Source organism: Seriola dumerili, unplaced genomic scaffold (assembly GCF_002260705.1).
Source record: "Seriola dumerili isolate Sdu_G_001 unplaced genomic scaffold, Sdu_1.0 BDQW01000088.1, whole genome shotgun sequence".
Lineage (NCBI taxonomy): Eukaryota > Metazoa > Chordata > Actinopteri > Carangiformes > Carangidae > Seriola > Seriola dumerili.
In genome coordinates, this window is record NW_019174343.1 from 11,248,059 (window position 1) to 11,264,457 (window position 16,399).

The 16,399-nt window shown below is 41.9% G+C and overlaps 1 protein-coding gene across 1 annotated transcript in view; it reads right to left on the reverse strand.

Moving 5' to 3' along the window:
• plxna1 (plexin A1) overlaps nucleotides 1-16,399 on the reverse strand; it is a 160,455-nt gene that overhangs the window by 40,855 nt on the left and 103,201 nt on the right. Inside the window, exons 10-14 of the mRNA XM_022745052.1 lie at nucleotides 15,159-15,255; nucleotides 11,974-12,164; nucleotides 5,376-5,527; nucleotides 2,264-2,387; nucleotides 1,994-2,130 (exon numbers count right to left, since the gene is read on the reverse strand). Of these exons, the coding sequence (XP_022600773.1) occupies nucleotides 1,994-2,130; nucleotides 2,264-2,387; nucleotides 5,376-5,527; nucleotides 11,974-12,164; nucleotides 15,159-15,255 (701 nt within the window). The remainder of the gene's footprint in view (nucleotides 1-1,993; nucleotides 2,131-2,263; nucleotides 2,388-5,375; nucleotides 5,528-11,973; nucleotides 12,165-15,158; nucleotides 15,256-16,399) is intronic.

Consider the following 16,399-nt stretch of genomic DNA (forward strand, 5'->3'; position numbering starts at 1 on the left):
AACGTCCTACAGTGCACTATAAGTGTGTGTAAATGGGTGTGTGTGCACTGTGCGGGCATGATGGCAGACGGCGCAGTGTGAAATTTTGAACATGAGAAGAGCAAGCTGATCTGTACACAAATCCTCCCCCGTTATCTGCTGCGAAAGTGAAATCCACAGAAAGATGGAATATGATGGAGGAGATGAAAGAGTGAAAACCTATTTTGGCGGCTCTATTACGGCAGCTTGTGATAGGGTGGGGCTGGACGACTGAGCAAAAACGGCAAAAGAAGCACAAATGGGAATCAGGCTTCTTTGTTAGATGTATTTCTGCTGTCTCCAAGGAGGCACCATCAACAGCGTCCTCAGACTGAGAGGGGACTGAAGAGGGGATGACGACAGAAGAAAAGAAATGAAGGACAATATACCAAAAAAAATGGTTTCCCACATTCCACTAGTGCTGTGTTTCCATGGAAACCATTTTCACAACACTGTCGCCATCAAGAGCGCCTGTGGTGCCACATACGTATTTTTGACAAGGTTGCGGCCACACAAAAGAAAGCCAAGAGGCAATACAGAGAGAAATAAAAGACAAGGTAAGAAACGGGGTTGCGGAGGGAGATAAGAGGATGAGTGACTCGGGGTAAATAGGTTTTGATTAAAGCAGAGGCCCCACTGAATACAAAGACACATTAAAGAGATGGACTCAACCAGTTCATTACTTTGGCCATAAAGGTTATTGCAGCTCAGTGAATGAAAGGCCAAGACTATTATGTTCACCTTTCTCAGGATGTGCTACAGAGCTTTAAATTGGCCTTTACTTTTCTTTTGATATGATATAAAAAGAACTTGAGAGGTCCAAGCTCATTAGTTTAAACTGTCATTTGTTGCCTGAGAGAAGGAAACCACTATAATAAAAACACCAGTATTTTGGAGAATTTGCTCTAAAAGAGAAACGAGAAGAAGAACGAGTAGTTTTATAACATTTTTCCTATTTGCCAGTTGTCATCTTGACCAGGAAAGCTTCTGCCTTGAAATTCCTTTCAGTATATAGGTGTTTGTTTTAATTCACCAACAATCTTTTCTGCAAGGTGTCTTTTCTCTGCCATCTGCCAGACGCCATACATGGGTAGATTTAGTACAGAGCTCAGTTCACTGTCAGTTTGCCAGGAAGGGACTCAAAGAAACAATAGAGTTCTTGGCTCGAGGAATTAGAGTCATATCAAATTGGATCTATGTCTCTTCTTCTTGAAATCCTGGCACAATCTCTTGCAGGGTGAGTGACAACGGAAGATAACAGTGACAGATTATTCTAAAAACTAAAGAAAAAAAATTATGTATTTCAAACATGGGTTCAAAGCAGGCAAAATGTGAGTTACCAATTACCAGCAACACCATATCATTCCTTTCAAATTATAGTCATATCTCTGACAAAATGTGGGCCACGCACTTAAGTCATTCACAGCACAACTGAACAGTGATATCAGCTTCCGAGAGAAAAGGCTACACTGTCATTCTCACAATTGCAGTGAATTACAGTACTGCAGGCCTTCCTCTTACTGGCTGCATTTTTCAGACCAACAGCAAATCAAAGCCAGTGACCAGAAAAGGAAGTAACACAATGCATTATTACTTGTAAAGTTTAATTGTATAGAGCAGCACAGTCCAGAAAGAAAACTTCACAGTGTCAGAGGTAAACTAAACATGGCTGCAATACTAGCTCTGTATTCTAAAAGTGAAATCAGCTACATCTGATTATATCTTGCTACAGTAACACTGTTTGGACAGATTTTAATCACACACTCCCTGCCTCTAGTGCATTACAATGGAAGTTCACTGTCCTTTTTCCTGGTGAAATCTGCCTCTTTACATTTCTCTAGTCATTCCTAAACTTTTTTGTGATGAAATGTGAATTATATGTTACATATAATAATTATATGCTACATACTGTTGTCAACTATGAAATAACAAAACAAAAAACTAGAGATATTTTGAGTACTTTAGATTCACAAACCTTTCAAACTGGCAGGGATGCAGTCCTATCTTCACAGATACGGCGCTGCCTGCATTGAGATGACTGCCTTCAATGGTGATTCTGGTTCCCCCAGACAGCGGGCCGGTGGAAGGTTGGACACGGCTAAAGTACGGAGACTGAAGAGCGACACACAGACAGAGGACAGACGGGTCAAGCATGACTTTTTGGCTTGACTGTGGATATCAAATGCCAAATTAAAAACATCCATACAGCTTTGTCTCAGCTATATCTTGAATTAGCAACGCTTACCACAAAGGTGAAGGCCTTGGTTGAGACTGCTTTGTAGTCAGGGTGAATGCAGTCCCTCACACACACCTCCACTTGAGCCTCCTGCACCCTGTAACCTGTTGCATCATTGAGCCGACACACAATCCTGAAAAAGGGAAACAGAGAGGTGGAGAGATGAGTTTTATTAAGAATACTACTCAAGTAAATGCAAAGTTTTCATTTCAATGTGTAAGAATAAGACCGGTTTTTCAGAAGAAAGAAGCTTATCTACAAAATGACAAAGTGATGAAACGAAAACAGAGGGGGAAACAGTACAGAACAGATGATAGTGCAACATTTCTCTTCTGCTCTGTCTGAGTCAGAAAAACATTCCAGTAGCTCAGAATAAAGTATTTCTGTTGCCTTATTCATAAAAATAACAAAAAGCCGACCAAATGCTCTATTAGTGGAAATCTGCAGCGCTAAGAAAGGGAGGAATTTTGTGTGTGTGTGTGTGTGTGTGTGTGTGTGTGTGTGTGCGCGTCTGTGTGTGTGTGTGTGTGTGTGTGCGCGTCTGCATCAGTGCGTAGTGTAGAACCATAAGCCTCGCACTTGGCCCTGGGCGCTGGCTGGCCAAATGAAAATCCACTGGAGAAATGATTGAGTGAGGGGAGGAGTGGCGGTGTAGCCCACAGGGAGAACACACACACTCACGCACACACACTTACTTCATGTTTCACCCACTGGAGACACACTTGACTGTTAATTAGCCAGAGCGAATGAATGAGACGGAGGGAAAGGGTGAGAGTGCAGAGGAAAGACGGAGGTAGAGAAAGGAGGAGAAAGAAAGCGAGAGAGGGTTAAAGTGAGAGAGGCTGATTAATTGAACAAGCTCATATCCTACACATCTCAACCCCCTCCCCAGTTCCCTTAGATGAGTTATTAACTCTCCTGCTTCCATCCTCCCTGCAGGTGGCCATGGCAACTGCAGCGGTGCGGTGACAATGAATTTCAAATTCCGATGCTGTGTGTTTCCATTGTTTTTTATTTTCTCTTTCATTTATTCCCTGGTCTCCCACTATGACGGGGGCCGTGATTAAAATGCTGGACAGCTCTCAGTTAGAGACTGCCGCTTCACTTGCATCATTACTGCACAGATGACAGGTGGCTACATTTAGCTGTTATTACGTGATTAGAAAGACAGAAAGTTCATGGTACATTTGTAAAGATGACAACATTATAAATTATATCTCACTCAATCAAGTGACTGAGGTGAAATGTGATCGTTAAAAAATTAGACATATGTCAAACTGTCACACAGAAAATACTAATAAGGCAATAAAAAGACGGATATTGGATTCTGTTTTCTCACTAGTGGCAATGATTTACTTTTCTCAATGTGGGATCAAATCCATCTAGTAAATATTTAATGACTGAGGTGAATGACAAGTGTTCTAAAAGAAAGCCGCATTTATTTGCAATTTAATTCCACTCCAATCACAGAAACAGGGAGCGTGTTCCTGCTGTAAGAAGTGCAAGTGCTGGAAGAAAGAAAGAAAGAAAGAAAGAAAGAAAGAAAGAAAGAAAGAAAGAAAGAAAGAAAGAAAGAAAGACAAAGCTGGAGCGTGAACATTGTGTACATTTTGCCCAACAATCAGTGCACCTCCTTCTCTCTCTAGCAGCTGACCTTTGACCTGTGCTGTCAGTCCCATAACCCTGTCCTGTCTCCAGTTCTACAGCTCTGATAGGGTCACGGGGATGACGAGAGCAACCAGGCCACTAATGGCGCCGTATGGCTAACATCACTTTTAATTAGCATGACAGCCTCACTGCCAGCCGCGCGCTCCTCCACCTCTTCTTCCTGTGAGTGCTATGGCAACAGGCCAATGCAACTTTAAAGGGCTGACAGGGTTAAACGTCGACACCTTTAGTAGTTTTGGATGTGAGGACAAAATGCACATGTGGTAAAAAAAAAAAAGTTACACCACAAAACAACCTGATTACTCTGCCGCTTGAGAGGCACATATAAAAATAGTATGTTCTGTGTGAATATGACAATATATGTTAATATAAATTATAAATCAAGGCTGACATGTCACTGCCATTTTTCTAAACCCATTTTGGGAACACCTGTCATCGCTAGTGAGAGCTGCACAGCATTATGTTGTCCTGACTGCCAAACCATCAAAGTCACATTTCTTCTGTTTCCTTCTTAGTGAAGGGGCAGAGAGAAAACAAAATCTGCTGGGACTGTGCTGCACAACTCAGCAAATGGAGCATTTGTGTACAGATGACAGCTACATAGTTGGAAATAGAACATTGAGGACACCTCCAGCTGTGACGAGCGTCCCCAATTTTTTCCTCGTCCTAAATTGTCTCTTCTCTGCTTCTGGATGAAGTCAACATAAAACAGAGAGTGTGACTAATCTAATAGTTTCTCTGAAGGCCTCAATGTCTGTGGTTAGCTGTAATAATGGAGCACCAGCGTCACACTGGCTGTGGTTGTCATTTTGTTTCGATTGTGAATGAAATCTAATTGATGATTCTATGGTGATGTTATTACTTACATACGCACAAAAGAAAATTACTGCAATGAGGCAACCTGTTTACAGTTGAGACAAAGAGTTTAGTCATGTCCAATAAACTGAACCTAAGAAGGGAACTTGAGAGCTACGATTGTTTACTGCTTTTCCACCCACGGCACCCACTGTGATTCAGAATTTCCCAGAAAGCAGTTAATATAACTTAATCAACGAGAGTGTTCAAGATATATACCAGCCACTTCAAAAGTCATTAAATCTCTCCCAGAATGGGCAAAATTAATTCTGATGAAGGTGGTTGCACAAGGTATTTTTGTTCTGATTGAGCTAAACTCAGCTGCTGTCAGATTTTCATGGACTGCACTAGCTTGTCCTAAACACAGCATGAACCTACTTGTGAGGAATTGGATTTGTTTAAAAGGGGAAAGCAGCATTTAACCTTTAGAGGTTTTAGTGAAAGAGAGGTCTGAGAGAGAGTCACAGTGTTGTGGCTAGCGCTCAGTGTAACATCAATATTGGACATAGACATGCAGGGACGTCGAGTCTCAGAAACAAGAGGCCTGAGAGTGAGGTGTAGGAGTGAAGCGATGGAGACAGAGATAGTGTCAACGTACTGCTCAGCGCTGATGTATTGGTCCTCCTGTGGGTTGCAGGTCACCTTGCCGATTCGGACTCCATTCTGTATGTCTTTGAACTGCAGACCCAGGTTCTCGCCTGTGATGGTCAGCATGGTTCCTCCCTGTCTGGGCCCTGTCTCTGGAAACAACTAGATGGGAGAACAAATGAGAGAGGACATATGTTAACCAGAACAACACATGTGACAATCAATTTCTACCAAAGCAGTACATCATAGAATATCTATTGTATACCAGCATAGATGACAGTTTACTTAAGTCATTATGGTCATCTCCCATTCTGCATGAATCAGACACTTGCCACCTCATTAAGTGAGATGAAAAATGACCTCGGATCCATTAACTCCACCTCAACTCAGTCAAACAATCACAGCCTGCCAACTCGCACACTTAACCTGGACCCACCCATCAAGTCCTCACTTGCATCTCTCATTTAACCTTGTGACGATTAATCTACTCAACACAATTACTGCACACAACGACCTCTGCTCCCTTTCTTTCCTCTAGAGGTCTGCGAAAGGTGTGCAGAGGTGCTAATGGCTACCCGAGGCTAGCCTAGTCGCTAATCATGGTCCCATTCATCCAGCCCCTGACGCAGACAATGGCCCCTTTGGTAATCAGTCATTACTAGCATAATTAGGGCTAAAGCTAATTGGATTAGAAACTGGCGAAGGGGGAGTGGGGTCATTTGTTGTGACGGGTTGGGAAGAGGGTGAAGGGGATGACTCGTCGCTGGTTGGGTGTCATGGAGGGGGGTGGGGGTGGGGGGGTGGGTGGGTAAGGTCACACTTTGACCTCACTTGCCATGAAGGAAGGATAAAATAAATCATCAATGATGCTCTTCTTGCTCTCAGTCAGACATTTCCCCTGTACGTATGAAGCCCACAACATATATCCACATATCATTTTCTGTTTTGTGCAGACAGCAACAGTTCATAGATAGGACACAACCATCTACTTTGACATTGACAAACACATGCATGTATGTGGAGAGAGGGAGACCATGCACCAACTTGCATTGACTTGTATTTTTGACCACCAGTTCTGAGGCTAGCAGCAGCTGCCTGGTTGCATCCAAAGCTTGGTGACATAGTGGCTACTAGCATTTTCGGTTGCCAAATGGACAAAAACTTAATGCAGTTGATTCAAGGGGAACCTTTTTGAACTAGCATTTTAACTCGCATCCAACAACGGCGGAGAGCTTCCTCCATGTTGTTCCATCTGGTTCTATTTGTTCTGTCAAAAGGTCAGTGCTTTCAAGACAATTTGCAGCTGGTTAACTTGATCAATTTGTCAAACCTGAGCAAACTTGAACTTTACGCCAAAGTAGAATGTTAACTTACTTTGCCTGTGCGAAGAAAAATCACTGATAGCAGCAATTCCAGTGACATGAACAGATTTCTGGTCTAAAATCTGCCGGTATAAATAATGTAATGGCCAAGCCTGTTTTAGCCTGTTTCAACTTTGAAACTGAGAATACTGTATGGATCTGGACACACATTATAATGGGGATAAAGAGTGCACTGATGCCAAAACTTGTTAAAAAATAGTTTGACATTTGGGAAATATGTTCAGTCAATGCTTGCTGTGGGTTAAATGAGAGGTTCGATACCACTCTCTCCCTGGCTCTGTCCAAAGGAAGCAAAATCCACCCAACAGCACCCCATACTCATAATTAACACATTATATCTTGTTTGTTTAATATGAACAAAAGAGTGTAGTAGCAGGATGGCAATAATCACTTTTCAGACATGAACAATGAATGTTTTTATCGATCTCCAGCCAACAAAGCAAATATGTGTATATCCCGAAATGTAGAACTATTCTTTTAAGTGTATCTACAGTCTCACAGATAAATTAGATGCACTCTCTCAAGCTGCTCACAACTCTGTTTCTCTACCTGGAACCTCACAATGATCTCCCTGGCTAACATCATTATAGAAAAGGTGGCAGGCTAGTAAAAAGCCACAGGTGTTCAGGACACCACTAACAGAAACACACAATGGGAACAAAGCCCAGTGTCATGCAGGCCAGAGCTGAAATGCCACAGTGATATAATTAAGGAGTGTTTTCGATCTTACACCAGCTAGGCTTCTGATGAACATCCCTCCTCCTTTCCCTCGCCCTTTCCCTCTTCCTCTCCGGACTTGTGCCTTTTTAATTCACTCTGTCTCTTTGTCAATGTGCCTGAATGCATATATTTTAGCTGGAGACAAAAGAGTGAGTGGCACACAGTAGTGCACCAGTCTGAATCTTCAGATATGGTAATCAAATCTCTCTGTCTCTATAAGCACTGGCTTATCAAAACACACGCGCACACAGACAGACACACATACATGCACAAGTTGTTACATCCACAACTAAACAACACAAACAAAAAGCCCTTTTTGATAAAAGCCACCAGCCTAAACACTCAATCTATTCTTCTTTCGCCATGGCAGTTCTCTACACCCATTCAAACTCTATTCTTTCTCTTCGTCTCCGACTTGTCCCGTTGTGTCGGAGGCTTTGTGTGAGGCCTATTGTGGCCAGCTGAGCGGCAGTGCACAGATAGCATCTGCTAGTTATAGGAGGAGGAGGAGGAAGGGGGAAGCAGGGGTACACAGAGAGCGATGATATGAACATGGCGTAAGGTTTCTGAAGTTTATCTGTGATATGAAAGCTTTGGAAAAACAAAAAGTAAGAAACAAACTGATAGAGGCAATGACAAGAGTGAAGAGGGGGATAAGAGAGTTCTTTACTATTAAATTCTTATATGTGACGAAGTAAAAGACATCAACATGTGACTTACAGACATACAAGACAAAGCGGAAGATACTGGCCTGTAAAGACAAGGGGAAGAAGGAAATGAAAAGTGAGACGAATTGAGAGGTTGGATGATGGAAGAAAAAAGAGAAATGATTGGAGGTGAGAGTGAGGAGAGAGTGACAGAGGATACAAGGAAGATAAGAAACAGAAGAATGGAGAAATAGAGGTAGAGAGCGATAAACAAGTCCGGCAAAGGCCGATATTGCAGCTTAACAATACATGAGGGAGAAATCGTTGGCCTTTTGACACCACACAAGTAGTGAAACTGAACAAAGACACACACGCAAACACAAAAACAGTTTTTCATATACACAAGATCACAAAAAACATGTGCCACATGCTAAGACACTAAAAATGCATACACACACAAACACACACACACACATACACATAAATACACACACACACACCCACCCACCCATCCACCCACCCACCTACACATACTGGCATGGCCTGTGTTGTTTTAATTGGTTTCTAAGGGCTAGCTGTAATGCTCGTCCTGTCCCCGAGGAGAAGGCAGGCAGGAGATGATGGATGATGGAGGGCCAGGCAGCATCCAAGGCCAGTACTAGGACACTGCTACACTGCACTGGGAAACAGCGCCAGACAGTCAGAGTGTGTGTCAGTGTGTGTGTGTGTGTGTGTGTGTGTGTGTGTGTGTGTGTGGCTGCGAATGTGATTTTAAGGGCCCCATATGAACTACTCGTTAAGTTGTAGTTTATTTTATCTTCGGTTTTAAATATCTTACATCTGAATGTACACTTCTCAGAGAATGTGTTTTTGTGAGCAGAGTGTTTTTGGCTTATGCGTGTGTGTTTCTGCCAGCTCACACACATAAACTGTGTTTTCTTGCTGTGAAAGGAGTACTAATTAATCTTAGTGCACAGTGTCGGTGCAGAGAAAAAATATAGCACAATGAAAATAGCACTTTAACAGTCTAACAGCCAAATTCTTACAATGTCTAAAACCAATCATTTAGGACTTAAAACATCAATTGCTGTGTTTGGAGAACAGTCCTAAGGTACCAAAGCTATTACTGGAGCAGTACCTAACTGCACATTATTGAACAACGTCAAATGGCAATAGCACACTCGGAAATGACACCAAATGGGTTCAACACATGCTGCTCTGAAAGCTCTGGATAGCTGTGTGTGTGTGTGTGTGTGTGTGTGTGTGTGTGTGTATGTGTATATATATATATATACACATATGTGAGTATGTTGGTCACACTCCCTCTCTCTCCAGTGACGTTCCTTGCCGGTCGAACACACATTCTTCGGTCCAAATTAAATTAGTGGCTAATCCGTTAGCTAATGGCCACACAGCCGCTAGCATGCTGCAAAAATCAACAAAGTGGCCTGAATGAAGCAAAAAAGGAAAATAACCAGAGGAGGATCAAAAAGGAAAAGAGGGGGTTTACAGAATGGATGGTAAGAAGAGGGGTAATATTCAATTTGTGTGCTGGATGTGATGCTCTTTTAGAGAACTAAAGGATGAAATGGCAGGAGAAAAAGGAGCGATATTCTTTGCCGCCTTTGGATGTTCTTTTGGCATTAAATGTCACACTGTAAATGTCAAAGGTGGAGAGGAGAGGTGATAGCGCTTCCTCCAATGTCTCCTCTTCTATTCTCATCCGTCTCTCCTTTTGTGTTCTCCAACCTGCAGTATGTTTCTCCTACTGCTGTTTTTGAAGCTCTTCTACGCCTGCTTCATGACTGCCACCAACATCTTGCCCCGAGGCCAGGATTTACCCCTCAATATGCATGCAAGAGCACATGCTTGCAAGCACGCACACTCACAAACACACGGACACACTCCCACCCCACCCTTTCATACACACACCCCCATCTTTCATACATACACACACAACCCAATTGCCTCTGTGCGCTTGTTTCAAAGAGATAACTGAAGCGAGCAAGAAGAGAGAGAGAGAGCATTAACGAAAGGATTTATCTATGTGCCAGTGCCCCAATTATCCAATATCTCCATTACGCATTCAGAGAGACGAACCCGTGTCACACAGGAAATGTACTGAGGGCTCCATCCATACAAGTCTGTATTGGTGAAATGGGCATTCATTATAGACTATACATTTATTTCATACTTATTTAAATGGAGAGAAATGGCACTCGTTTCACCTGAGATGATGCTTCGTCTTATTTAAGATACAATTAAATTTATAGACATTTAAAGAAAAAATGCTGTGTTAAAAGCTTCAGAAGGAATGATGGAGAGAAGGAAAAAGAGGGGAAGGAAGCAAAAGGACAAATGACAACGAGTGAAAGGGTAGAACGTCTAGACGCGTCTCGCACAATGGTTTCAAACCGTGCTCTGCGTGTGCGTGAGCGTGCAAGTGTCAGTCCCAGTGGTGAGCTGTAGAGATGGCGACCCAGGTCACAATCAGACGAGGACCACCGCCACGGTTACCGGTGGCAACAGATGGGTACGCCATGGTGTTTTAGACGCCTTAGCTCACCCAGCCTGTCAGTTGTACACAAGCACACATACACACATTCTGCACCCATGGTGGGAGACAATTAGCAAACTTCCACATTCTCTGTTTCTTTGTCTCTCTCTCCAACACACACTCACACACACACACACACACTCTCACACACACACACACACACACACACACTTTCTCTGCCTCCTCAGGTGTGTGTGCAGCCATCATCTCTAATCATGTCAGTGTGTTCAGTCTTGGTGTGTGTGAACTGCCTCCTCCTGGCCGGCCCATCTGTGTTGTGGTTGCAGTCATGGTGATGGCTTCTAAGTTGTCTATCCTCCCTGCTGCCCTCCCTCCTACGATGTCCCCTTCACTCGCCGAGGCCAAACAATGACACAGCACAGGTAGGAATTTCGAAATTCTTTTTTTTATTTTTTATAAGGACCATCTTTTACTTAAGAATTGACTTTCAGAAATCCTCAGATTTGTGTCAAAAGGCAGGTATTCAGTTTCAAGGTTGCCGAAAAAGTGGTAATCACAACCCTGTTATAATGGCCATATTGTCACTTGAACCTCCTCCCTTCTGACCCCTGCCCTCACAGAAACCTGACTTGATTGTTATTTATGAGGTTGAGTTGCTGGGCAACGAATACCAAATAGCAGCTGAAGTGTCTGGTTTAACTTTGGCAGTGCTAAGAGAAGAGTTTTTCTTTAACTTGAATTTAGCAACTCCTTGCAATGTGATTTTACACTGGGCTGTTCACTTGCCTCATGGACCTTGAGGTATGTGGCAACAGCATCCGTAAACATTTTTGGCAAAAAACTATAATTTTATGAGGTTTTACTTTTATTAACGTAGTGAGTTGAATGTTTTATATAAACAGCTGGGTGACAAACTATAAGGGAAAAACCTGAAAAATAATTGAAAAAACAGGAAGACAATGCAACCATCAATGGGGCACGGTGGTCACTGAATGGTTTGATGAATATGAAAATGATGTGAATCATATCCTATGGCCTTCACAGTCACCAGATATCAACCCAACTGAACATCTATGGGAGATTTTGGACCAACGTATTGGACACTCTCCTCCATCATCATCAAAACACCAAATGAGGGAATATCTTTTGGAAGAATGGCCATATATATTACAATAAACCAAGTGTTACTCTTAAAATTTCAATCCAACTCAAAGAAGTGGGTGTGTGTACATGCAGGTACGTATGCACAGTCAGGTATTTGTGATCTTGATAAGCTTCAGGAGCATACTGAGCTACTATCTAGCGTTATGTTGAGTATGTGTCATTATTATCACGGCTTACCTTGGTGATCTTGGGGTGTGCACAGCGGCTGTTTCCTGTTGTGGCGTGCATCCAGGTACTCTCTGGAGGAGTACACTCCTGCCTCAGGGAGCACTTCTTCTCCTGTACACACCAGCCGCACTCAAACCTGGGGTTTGCTTTCAGACACATCCCACAGCTGTCCCTTAGTGCGTAACACTTATACAGGTGGGCTGCAAATGAAACAGACAGAGAATAAAGCATCATGAAATTATCAGTGGGGAAATGAGGCCAGGGAGATAATAAAGTAACCTCACTATTACATCCTCGAGAAGAACAGGGGATGAGAGGAGCAATAATAACAATTAACCCAGAGAAAGAGAGACAGGGGAAACAGAAATATAAGAACAAAAAAGTATATTTACTAAAAAGTAAAACACTATTAACAAAATCACTCAAGAGAAAACTAATTTTTATAAACTGAGCTCATCTATACCTAAAGTTTTAAACAAATTAACTCAAACAAACAGCCTCCCTCCAAAAGGGAGTAAGACTAATAGTTTCAGTATACTACAACTCGAGCTGAAAGCAACACACACAGCCTGGAAGCTATGAATGGCCTGATTGGGCCTGGCCGCATCTCGGCTCCCCGTCTTTATACAGCCGTAACATTCATTAACAATATTGATTGTGTTGCATTATTACAAGACAACTAAGTAGATAACAACTGGCAGAATTTTTTGAAAACTAAACAAATTACTACATTTTAAGTTTCTCAACTTTCACTCAAAAAACTTCCTCAATGTCAAAGAGACAAAGTTGAGTTAAGGCACCATTTCCCACAGGCCTCAGGAATTGTACAGTGAAATCTTTTCTCTCTCTCTCTGCTCTTCCATCCCCAAATCCCATTGGTCATGGAGCAGCTTTAAAGCAACCCTGTACCAATTACTGACTGCTAAACGACTCCTCTCTAATTACATTAACATATCAGTATTTAAGACAAGTGAGCATCGCTCTCCACCAGATGATTATCATGACTGAGAAATAGGGAGGGGGCTGGCAGTGGAGAGAGACAGACAGAGAAAGGGGGAGACATATTTGGGCTGCGGGTTGCCTCCGGATGCACTTCAGGAGATTTACACTTGAGATAACACACAATGCATAGACACTGATGCATCCTGCTGATATTGTACGCTGTCAATACTGCTGCATATAATGGCTGCCATTCAGCAACACCATGTCCTTGGGAGAACCATTGACTGTCAAAGCATTTTATCTTGCCTCCATGAATGTAAACACCCCATTATTGCAGAATGCAGTCGCATATGTTACAATGGTATATGTTACAAACACACCCTTTCACTGTGACATATCAGCAGCTTGAGAAATACGTGAAATCTGAGACTAACAGCTTGCTTGGTACATTTAGACTACAGGGAGTGACATCAGTAAACGGAGCAAAGTGACTTTGTGGTGTTACCTTACATTACTAACAAAATGGCAATGATTACTTCTTCACAGACCTTACAGATGTAACAACTTCTAATCTGAAATACTACACAAAAATCTCAGATCCTCGTTGTGCCTTTAACCATCAAAGAGTAACAAACAGGACCAGACATTGCAGCTCCCTCTGTTGTATAAAACTCCTTGTGCATGTCATCCGCAGGCCGTATTGAATGCAATGGTAGCTGGCAATGATGTTATTGTACCTCACAGCAGGAGAATAATGTTACAGCCCCCTGCTGTGCTGTACAGGTCGCAATAATTATGGACACAGCACTATAAAGACTGTCCTACCAGTAATTATATCCAACAGACGTGATGTCATTGTCTTCCCCCACAGTTGTGCATCGATTGTGTGTATGTGTTTAATCATTACCCACATGGTTCTTTGTTTGGAGGGGAAGGCGTGGCTATACATTAGAGTGTATATTATGCACTCAAATACTGTTTCAGCAGCATGTACATGATCATCTAATGATAATACCTGTCAACCTAAGTGTGGATGCCCAGGCAGTTGCTCAATAGGCATGTAATGAATATAGTTATGATCCAAAATGTGACAATGTGCACAGTTGAGCTGAAAGAACTGGTTGAAATGTAAAAAAAAATGTTATCACTTAGTTCTTACTTGATGTTTTTACATATTATATGCCTAAGGACTAACTTATGAATTGCATTTAGTATTCTAAGTCAAACTTAACCCCAACAAAAAGCTGAAATTTAAGTATAAAAGCTCCAGACACCATCGATGAATAACAGTCTTTTGACTAAACAATTTTAACCCAAAAATGAACCTGCATGCTCAATAACAGCAAGAGAGTAACAGTTAAAGAAAGCCAATTAATAATCAGTGTCAAAGTAACAATACCAAAAAGCAGCATTTTGCACAAACCTTGTGATGGATGAATCTTGCCAAGACAACTAATGCACGCTGTTAGTGTACAATCTGCTCTTGAAATGTGTTTTTTTTTTTAAGTGTTATAAAGCTCAGGATTTACCATTTTATTAACCTAATTACTTTCACAAATGCAGGTACTGTACATCCCAAATGTTTCACAGATTCAAATTTTAAATTGGCTCAACTGAAGTGATCATCATTATTCTGACACTAGTTTATCAGTCGTTTTCCTGCTTGCTTCAGCCTGTTACTACTGTGACCTTCTACTATTTATTTGTGAACCATTATCAAAGACAAAAGAGGCCATGGGGTAAAATGTATGTAATATTGAATACAAATGGCCTAATGTACAACACAGTATGTGTGCTCCTTTACACAGGGGTGCGTGGCAATATTACAGCATTTTGAGCACATTGTGGAAAACTGTGGGCTGACCGAGAGATTGTGGTGACAGTATAAATTATTTACAATGCAGTTGAAGCTGAATGTTCAAGTTCCTGCAGATCCTGGATTGTCATTTTTGAGATACTGTGCCAGCCATGACTCAGCTGAAGATCAAAAACTGACAAATCAACACATTGGGGACTAATTAGAATTTTTATGTAGTACTTTTGTTAATAGGAGAAAATTTAAGGACACTTTAAAAGGCATTTTCAATGAATGACAGTTGTTGGTAGTGGGACACAATTTGCTTATGAACACTCTGCACCCTAGCCTTGTGCTTACTGAACCAACCAAAAGACAATAATAATGTATAAAACCTATTCATAGCATTTAGTAGCTCTTATCTGTAACCATACTGGTGACAGCAGCACAAACCCACCTTTGATGTTGTAGGGGTTGTCAATGACAAAGTTTCCATTCCAAGCCACAGACAGGTCCACTGGCAGGTCACTGATGTCATTACCCTCATAGGTATACTGAAATATAAAACAACAACATCAAGATTAGCATTCATAGTCATATATCGTAACAGAAAACATTATTTCTCTTATACCAATAACATCACTGTATGATATTCTTAGTCTTTTAATGAAATATCAAATTAGTAAAAGAGAAGAACAATCAGCCAATACCAAGACAGAACACAGTTCAGCTCATGGCTGCTAGTAATGTCATAGCCTGCGGTGCTCACATAGTTGAAGGGCTATAAAAATGAATGATGAGAGACAGGCTATATTGTGATTTTAACACACGGCACATCCGCCGCAGCCTGGCTTAGCACAGAGTTGATTAAGAGATTGGAATCCCCATCACTGTATGACTCATTCCATTCCAGTGATGAATGAAAAGCGTAATATATCTCCAACAATAATATTCTCATCTAATTTCATTTTTGCATCCTGAACTAATAAGAGTTGAAATGTAATTGACTCGTCGTCGGCATAATCAGTTTTATGGAATCGCTTTAAATGAGACAACAAGCTTCAAAAGCGGCAGTGTGATGGCGGTGCGTTAGCTGAAGGAGTAGCAGAGAGAAGAGCTCCTGTGAGACCCCTTCCAACCTCCGAACAATTAAATTATCAACGACGATTATCACCAGCAAATAAAATGCAGCTTTAGAAGTTAGACCGCCTCCGCAGCCCCCACCCCCCAGTCATATACACAAAACAGCCAAATACTGAGGTAAACACACAATCATTTGAAAATACCCATTCATCAAGAACCCCCCCCCCCCAGTCTGAGACACACTGTGCACACTTTGTCTTTGATGCAACATAAAACAGATGCTAGATAGCGAGAGATCGCCTGTTCTCTACTCTGAGGCTACTGCTGCAGTAATGTGAGGGTGATGGCTGGTAAGACTGGAGATAGGCCATGTTAACCTAATGCCTCTGTCAGTCAAAGGGTCCCCACTCACTCTCACTACCACTGCTATGGTCAGTATCTTCAATGGCCTCAGGGTGAGAGATAGCAGGACTATGCTCCTCTAGTGGAGTGGTGATAAAATCCAATGTGAAAGCCCCAGAGCCTGAGGCTATGGCGGCCCTCACAGATTGAATCTAGCTACAAGTTTGCCACTATGTGATATCACCCACTCCAATGTGATAGTGTGAGATTTAT